This window comes from Xenopus laevis, chromosome 5S (assembly GCF_017654675.1).
Source record: "Xenopus laevis strain J_2021 chromosome 5S, Xenopus_laevis_v10.1, whole genome shotgun sequence".
NCBI lineage: Eukaryota > Metazoa > Chordata > Amphibia > Anura > Pipidae > Xenopus > Xenopus laevis.
In genome coordinates, this window is record NC_054380.1 from 99,020,159 (window position 1) to 99,029,284 (window position 9,126).

Here is a 9,126-nt window from a genome sequence, read left to right on the forward strand (position 1 = left end):
CCAACATGCAATGGCCTGGTCACTGCCAGAGTAATGAATGATTTGTGCTGCTGCCCCACCCATCTGTCCCTTACTAGAAGAATATGCCCCCCCCATACATACCTTGTATATTCCCCAACTAAGGACAAAGCCCATCCTTTGGTCAGAGTGTAACATCTATACCCACTATTCAGGCTAAGGAGGGGAACCCCTACAAGCAAAGGACCCCCCGGTTCCACCAGACTTAGCAACAGCAGCAGCAGTGATTGGAACCATGGCTGATGAATGAATGGATCCAACAGATATGGCAGCATAGTAACTGCACTGACTCAATAGGCCACACATACAAAGCAATGCTCTGTGTACATAATAAGCTGTGTATGTACTGCTCATCTAAGGCAAAATATAAACCTCACTCAACAACAGGGGACACTTCCCCTTTAAGAGCAGCGAACAGAGGTGACTTCATACCTGGGGATGCGACAGTTGGTTCAGTCCGTTGGTTGGCATTGTGGTGAGAGGTAAGTAAACTTTCCCTCTGAGAGATTTTTTGCCAAATAACCCTTATTTTAAGGTAAAAAAAGAGGGGGAAATTGGGTGATGCCCCCCCCCAGACTAGTGGGTGTTGCTTTTCTCACTGAATCTGGAGATTTTTCCCCTAAAATTGGCTTTGGAGATGCCTTTAATCTTAGCGCTGCTTGGGAGATACAGACCCAGGATTTGGATGTTATGCAGGGCTGCCAGCAAATATACACATTTTCTACTGTAGGGAGCATTTGGGGACCCCTGTACTACACCATGAGGTGCTTAATTTTTGTTCCCAGTATTAACAGGCTCCTTAGAGTTTTGCCCCTCAGCCCTGGGGTATCTGCCCTGCTCTTATCTACCAACATTGTAGCTAAATACATGCTCCCTTTATCAAAGTGTGGAACTAGGGAGGGCAGCAGAGGCACGTGCCATGGGGACAGTTAAGGGGTGATAGCAAATGATTGGGGGACAAATAGCAGGATCCCATATACTGTAAGAGAGGTGACTGTAACCCATGGGTTTAGACTGTTGGTTTTGTCCGTTGGTTGGCACTGTGTTAAATGTATATTCCCTCTGAGAGATTTTTTGGCAAATAACCCTTATTTTAGTGCAAAAAAAGAGGGGAAAGTTGGGTGATGCCCCCCCCAGACTACCAGGTTTTGCTTTTCTCACTGATTTTAGTGAATCTGGAGATTTTTCCCCTAAAATTGGTTTTGGAGATGCATTTAATCTAAGCGCTGCTTGGGAGATACAGACCCAGGATTTGTCAGTTATGCAGGGCTGCCAGCAAATATGACCACTTCCTACTATAGGTAGCATTTGGGGACCCCTGTACCAACCATAAGGTGCTTACTTTTTGTTCCCAGTATCAACAGCAACAGTTGGCAGCAGAGGCACGTGCCATTGGGACAGTTGGGGGGTGGGTGATAGCAAATGAGTAGGGGACAAATAGCAGGATCCCATATAAGGGAGGTGAGCATACCTAGGTTTTGACAGTTGGTTTTGTCCGTTGGTTAACACTGTGATAAGTGTATATTCCCTCTGATGGATTCTTTGCCAAATAACCCTTATATTAGTGGAAAAAAGAGGGGAAATAGTTGAGTGACACCTCCCCAGACTAGCAGGTGTTGCTTCTCTCACTGATCTTAGTGAATTTGGAGATTTTTCCCCTAAAATGGGCTTTGGAGCTGCCTTTCATCTTAGTGCTGGTTGGGTAACACAGACCCAAGATTTGGATGTTATGCAGGCTGCCAGCATATCTACTCTTAATTTCCACTAGTGCCCCATAAAAAGGAAACATTTTGGGACCCCTGCACCTCACCATAACATACTTAATTTTTCCTGCCAGTACCGACAGGTTTCTTAGAGTTTTGCCTCCTTTGCTATTTCTGACTATTGGAAAGAGGAACATTTAAATCAGTGGTTCCAAAATGGTGGTGATAAATAAAAGCGAATCGCTGATCTGTTGCTATTGGCAAGTGCTCTTTTACATTTAAGCACCTATGTTAGTAAATACGGCAATATTTTCCATCTGGTTGCTAACGCCATGGAGCCTAGCAACTAGATATTAATCATGTGTTGCAGAGTTAATAAGTTCAGTTGAAATGGTAGATCGGGTGCATTCCTGCTATGAATAGTGTATGAAATAGTTGGAGATCTAACAGATCAATGAGTCTTTCCATGAACTGGGGACAACAAGCATCATTTACTGCCATGTGTGTCATTCTCCATATCAACCAAACCAGTCACTTTCTGTAGATCAATCAGAAGTATTTGCTTTGAGTTTTCTATGAATTCTGCACTTCTCTAGCCAAGTCACCCAAGGGGCATAACTGGGCCTTACTTAAAAAAACATGGAGTGAATGGCACCAATGTACTGTGTGCTCATTCCAACTGCACCGATGCTTAATTCTATAAACTGAGGCCCATTACCTTCTGGAAGTGATGCAAAGCTCAAGTTTAGGGTAACATAGATCTCTGCCTGCCTCCCTCTGTATTATATAGGAAATGTTAAGTGCAAATTCATTAACTTGCCTTTTTATTCTCTTTCTATACAGATTGCTACAGTGCTTTTCCTGCCTTTTTGGACTGCGACTTGGTGCTACACCTGCCTTTTAACATCTGGGTTTATTATTTTTTGGCTTCTCCTTTGTTCAGATAAATCCATCTCGTCTGAACAAGTGTAAGAGATAGCCAGGGTCTCCTTAGGGAGACCCCCTTGGGGTACCCCGGCCTTGAGCCGGCCCCTACATTTTTCAAGATCTGAAAAGCTCCTTTAACAGGTAATCTTGCAAATACAATTGATTCAGTTCATGAATTCTTCTTCGGCAAGTCTGCCCTAAATTCTCTTGTTGGAGTTCTACGTGGCTTTGTCCATATCAGCCCATATGTTTACTGTATATGGTATTTATAAGAAGCCAATCCATTGCCATCAACAGCATTAATAATGGGCTTTTGTCATTGAGTGGAACAATGTTTCATACAAATAGGATAATATAGATAAGGAAATAAATGGGTGGTTCACCTTTCAGTTAACTTTTATTATGTTATAGTATGGCAAATTCTGAGCAACTTTTCTTTTCAATAGTTTTTATTGAGTTTTAACATTTTAAGAAAAATGAGAAATTATAACAGTTATGTAATAACATCAAGTATTTACTTGGAGAAAAGGAGTTAAGAGAGAGAGAGAAGAGTAGAGATGGAGTCGGTCCTTTCTTAATCCAATGGACCTGCAGATTAAAGAAAGAGAAAGAAATAAACTGAAATTAACTTTGACGGCATATTATGTATTATGAAACATTTGTATCGAGCGTTGCATGCTCTACAGTGGTTTTCACGAGGTCCCTTAAGTATCATAATAGAAGATAATTCTATGGGCTGAAGGAATTACCTGAAATACAACTGTTAAGTATTAGTTATTCCACATCTGAGAAAGTATAAAGTGTAACATATATTACTATCATATAGTGATTACAAAAAGATTGTTGGGATTTCTGTAGTTGGGAAGGAATATCGATAACACGGTTACCATATTTCCTTAAATTTCTCATTTTTATCTATACGTATACTGGTTAGTCTTTCATTAACCATTATCAATTGAGTTTATCCTTAAAGTGGGCTAAGCAACTTTTCAATTGGTCTTCATTGTTTATTTTTAATATTTTGAATTATTTGCCTTCTTCTGACTATTCCCAGCTTTCAAATGGGGGTCACTGACCCCATCTAAAAGACGAATGCTCTTTAAGGCTACACATTTATTGTTATTGCTACTATTTGTCAAATCAGTGCATGGTTGCCGGGGTAATTTGGACCCTAGCAACTATATTACTGCAATTGCAAACTGTAGAGCTGCTGAAGAAAAAGCTAAATAACTCAAAAACGACAAATTAGAAAAATTGAAAACCCTTTGCAAATAATCTCAGAATATCATTCTCTACATCATACAAAATTTTTATTTAAAGGTGAACAGCCTCTTTAACTGTGACTTCATTTTGTCTGACTATGTCCATTTGTATCTTTAGGTTTTGAAGATGAACAAGACAGAGAGAATTCCATCACTCCTGGTAATGCCTCAGTGAAAAAAAACCTCTCTCTTATCTGAACTTTTGTTTCCCTATCACTCTTCTATATAACTTCTCCTTAGGGTTGGGGCACACGGGCAGATTCGGGGAGATTTAGTCACCTGGCGACTAATCGTCTCTTCTTTGGGGCGACTAATCTCCCTGAACTGCTTCCCCCTGCCTGCTAAAATTAAAAACCGCCTGTGGCATGCCACTCGCGGCGATTCGTTTTCCGAAGTCGCCCGAAATTGCCTCATGAGGAAACTTCGGGCGACTTCGGAAAACGAAGCAACGCTACTAAATCTCCCTGAATCTGGCCGTGTGCCCTAACCCTTAAGCAGCTGTCTGTCTGCACTGCTTCCTTTTCCACATAGGTGGGAGCCGACATTGAGGGAATCGAATTACTACGTTTATTTCCTTTTTCAAAAAAAAATGTATGTACCATAGAAACACTTTTCTGTCTCTATTCTCCTCAAAGCCAGACTGCAGGCCCGGAACTAGGGGTAGGCAGAGTAGGCGCATGCCTAGGGAGCAATCATGGGGGGGCGTACTTTTAAGGGGAATTTCTTGTTTTTTAACTCTGGTATGCTTAGCCTTTAATAGTTTTTAAACTTTATAGACCGCCTGTTCCAACTCCCTCTTGCCCATTATTCGTACTGCAGGCAGAAGTACTCCCCACCTCCCTCTTGGCTCCTGCTGGCAAAGGTACATATTATGGGGCATTATTTTGGATTTTTAGGCTGCTGCTGGCGCAGGTACTGATTGGGGGCATTATGAGGGATTGGCTGCTGCTGGCACAGGTACATGGGGCAATAGGCACAGTACACAGATGTTTGGGGCAATTTTGTCGATTTTTGGTTGCTGCTGGCACAGGCACATATTTGGGGGCAATATGATGGATTTTTGGCTTATGCTTGCGCAGCACAAGTAAATATTTGAAGGCAATATTGTGGATATTTTTACTCCTGCTGGCACAAATACATATTTGGGGGACATATTGTGGATTTTTGGCTGCTGCTGGCACATGCACAGATTAGGGGTAACAATATGATGGATATTTTGGGCTATGCTGGCACAGGTACAGATTGGGGGCTTGGGTGCAATCTGATTGATTGACTGGCATTGGTACAAATGGGGGCAACATAATGGCTGCTGGCACAGGTACAGGAGGCAACATGAATAGTAAGGTGGCAAATGGTAATGCAGGACCGGGTGGGGGCACTGATTGAAGCCCTTGCCTAGGGTGCCAAAATACCTTGGCCCGGTCCTGCCAGACTGACTGTGAGTAGCATTTAGACGCATTTAGTATTATGTCCCTAATGCTTTTCCCTTTCATTTACAGTCACTGTACTCCGTCCTGGAGGATTTCAGGGTGGAGGATACAGATTTTGAGGCCCTCGCCTCTTATTACGGTAAAATCCTATATTATTTATCAGTTGCTGAGGTTGCAGCTTTAGTTTTATTATATGACAATTCCTTTCCCCTTTAGCTCAGTGTTTAATGGAAATGTGTTTTTCTTTGCAGAACATCACTACCGGGTCCAATATGGGAGCAACGTCATCTTGTAAGTATAACAAAAATGGTCTTATTAAATGTTGTGAATAATTTGCTATTGCGCCAGGGGTAAGTGCAAGGGAAGTAAGGGTGGAAAATAGCAATGTTTTATTAACACTGGGATTTCTCTTTTTCAGAGATCAGTTTATACTGCTCTACTTTTTGGACCCGAGCACAATCAATGGGAACATTATCCATTACTGGATAATGATTTACTATCTGGTAAGTAATGCAGAATAGACATTTAGATAAATATGGAATAAATGATATTAATTTGCCAGCTCTTGTCTCACACTGTTAATTTCTTTATGTTACAGGAAGAGCTCAAGAGGGAGCATGCCACCCTCTGCATTGATGTGTCGCTGTCTCCTGTAAGTGTCACTATTATTATTATTATAACAGAGGTTATTGTTCACTGTGTGTCTTTATAATAATTAGGAACATTATTATTCGTTGTATCTCCTGCTCCCCTGGGGGGTATCTAAAGTCATCCACCTAAGTGCCATCTTCACCAGCAACAAAAATGTCATTAGACACTGCATAGAGTTTTGTTTCAAGGGGCCACATGGGCACAATAATGGCATTGGTGCAAAGCAGTGCTTAACATTGACTCTCTTCTTCCACAGGAGACACCAACAGAGCAGCAGATATGGAGGCAGCATCTGGAGTATCTGCGGCTGCAGAATGTAAGTGATCACTGTCTCTGATGCTTTTCTTGGATATTCAACCACTAGATAATTAACTTTGATTGGTCTTTTTCTCCCTATGATGAGAAAAGGCATATTAATGGTCATAAATACAATACCACAACATCACCCGGCAGGGAATCCAACACCATCACTGCCTCAGCATATAAAGTACTATTAGCACCACATATACAGGCATAATCAGGGTCACCTTCAGGGGGGACTGGGGGGACAAGTGTCCCGGGCCTGAAGGGGGGCCTGGCAGTGCTACACTTTTGAGAGGGGCGGGCCCCCCTTGACAGCGGCTAAGCCGTGCAGCCATATGCAAAGTCCTGAACAGCCGAAATGCGGAAGTGCCGAAAAGCCGAAGCGGCGAAAAGACCCGAAGCCACGAAAATAGCCAAAGCCGAAGCCCCGAAGCGGTGAAAAGACCGAAGTCACGAAAACAGCCGAAATTGAAGTCCTGAAGTGGCGAAAAGACCCCTATGTCACGAAAGGAGGCGAAATTGAATTTCTGAAGCCATGAGTTCAATTCGTTTTTTTTTTTTTTGTTAATCCCCTGGCCACCAATGAATTATTTTAATATTCTATAGGCCCCTGCCACCAATGCTTTTTAAAAAATATTTTTTGGGGCCCCAATCTTTTTTAACTTGTAAGGGGGGCCCTGGTGCCAATGTTTTTTTAAAAAAATATTCTTTGGGGCCCAATTTTTTTTTTACTTGTAAGGGGGGCCCTGGCACCAATACTTTTTTAAAAAAAAACTTTTATGGGGGGCCCTGGTGCCAACGTTTTGTTTTTTTTAACTTATAAGGGGGTCCTGACCATCAATAGCTTTTTATAACTTGTATGTTTGGGGGGTTACTTTTTTAGCACTGATGTCTGTGTGGTCTTTTAACTGTGATGTGGAGTGGGTGGGATCAGGGGTGGGGCTTGGGTGCCAGGGGCCCCAAAAGTTTTGTTGTACGGGGCCCCATGATTTCTAATGGCGGCCCTGGGCATAATCATAACTGTCTCCTTTCTTTCCTATCTTTGTGTTTCCCCTTCGCTCGCAGACTGTCCAATCTCACCTTCTCCAGCTTGGCATGACATTCTCGGAGAAGGAGAAGAAACTGCAGGAAGCTGCTCATCCTCCGGTGGGGGAAAGGCTGACCCTCCGAAAACGGGTCAGGAAGGCCATCATGAAGAGGCTACAGAGAGTTTGGGTAATGTATCTATTTACTGTCAATTACCCTTCATCTAGAGATGCCCCATGTTGTCCAGTGCAGTTCCACTTTACTTCCGGCCATTCTGATCATTTTCAATCAGAACAATAGAAAGGAAGTTATACAGTGTCGGGCTGGCCCACCAGGATACCAGGAAAACTCCCGGTGGGCCCAGATGTCAGTGGGCCCTTGTGCTGCTAAACATTTGGCCTATTTCATGGTCATTCCCTATTTCTATGAGAAAAAAGAGGCTAAATAGATGGAATAATTGATTATAGTATAAAGAGAGCAGACTAGGAGAATATAGGTTGATTAAGTACTGAGAGTGGGCCCCTGGTCTAAGGTTTTATGGTGGGCCCCTGGTCTAAGGTTTTTGGGTGGCCCCTGGAGTCCCAGTCCGACACTGAAGTTATACACCCTGTCTGTTCAGCCCGCAGGCTGATTACTTTGAGGGCTTACATGATAGACCAATTTATGACTTCCTTAAGCTTGTAAAAGGTTGCTGACAGAGGCTGAGATCTAAGTCTGCAGATAAAGTGTTGATTTTATAGTAGGCCAATAAGAGGGAAGGTAGTTAACTCTTATAGGGCTGCTGTGCATCTAGCCTGGATATCCATCTTTAGAAATGGGTTGCCACTGGGTAATGAACTGGCACCAAGTGATCAAAGAGTATAAAAGAATAAATGGTGCATGCTCACTGAGATTGATAAAACTGAGATTCATAACAGGCCCTGGCATTGTATATGTAGAGAGACCCAAACAGACCCCACAGGCCTGACAAATAGTATGCTCTTAAAGACAGGCTAAGCCTTTTATATCAGAAATAAACAAGTATTTGTCTGTAATTTATTCTTATTTCAACACTTTCTAAACATTTTCTTTTCAGCATTCCACCAGAAAACTCGCCTGCTGTCATCGATCCACCGACAACACCTGAATCCTTTTTACTTGTCCTGCAACTGTGTGTGTATATGTGTGTCTAGCCATGATCCAGGGTGTAGAACTGACTGCCATTTCTAGGAGTCAGGAAGGAATTTTTACCTTCAGTGCAGATTGGCTGTTAAGCACTTGGTTGGTTTTTTTGCCTTCCTTTGGATCATTAGCTTCTTGGGTGCATGTTAGGGGGTGCGTGTCTAGGAGGATGGGTACATGTATGTAGGAAAGAGGGTGGGTGCGTGTATATGAGGCAGGGTGGGTACATGTGTTTAGGAGGGTGGGTGCATGTGGGCAGGAGGGTGGGTATGTGTGTATATTGGAGTGCGGGTACATGTGTGTAGGAAGGAGGGTGGGTGCATGTGTGTAGGAGCATGGGTGGGTGTGTTTTCTGTAGGAGGGAGGGTGCGTGTGTGTAGGAGTGTGTGTGTTTTGTCTGGAGGGTGGGTGCATCTGTATAGGAGGGTGGGTGCATGTGTGTAGGAGCATGTGTGTGTGCGTGTGTGTGTGTATGTATGTGGGAGGGTGGGTGGGTGCATGTCTGTAGGAGGGTGGGTGAGTGTGTTTTGTATTTTGTATGAGGGTGGGTGCATGTGTGTAGCAGGGAGGGAGTGTAGGTACATGTGTGTAGGAGAGTGGGTATCTGTAGTTTGTCTGTAGGAAGGTGGGCACATGTGTATATTT

General features: G+C 43.1%; 1 protein-coding gene across 2 annotated transcripts; it reads left to right on the forward strand.

Annotated features, from left to right (window-relative positions):
- The first annotated feature begins 2,601 nt into the window (after positions 1-2,601).
- LOC121394289 lies at positions 2,602-8,534 on the forward strand. 2 transcript variants are annotated; one of them, XM_041564901.1, is made up of 9 exons: positions 2,602-2,789; positions 4,029-4,070; positions 5,410-5,479; positions 5,592-5,631; positions 5,759-5,843; positions 5,939-5,992; positions 6,248-6,307; positions 7,360-7,509; positions 8,396-8,534. In XM_041564901.1, exons 2-9 carry the CDS (start codon positions 4,038-4,040, stop codon positions 8,444-8,446), a joined length of 543 nt encoding a protein of 180 aa, XP_041420835.1. In that variant the 5' UTR covers positions 2,602-2,789; positions 4,029-4,037; the 3' UTR covers positions 8,447-8,534. The 2 variants fall into 2 exon arrangements, with proteins under 2 accessions (XP_041420835.1, XP_041420834.1); XM_041564900.1 differs by lacking the exon at positions 8,396-8,534 and having other exon boundaries at positions 7,360-7,660.
- The last annotated feature ends 592 nt before the right edge of the window (positions 8,535-9,126 follow it).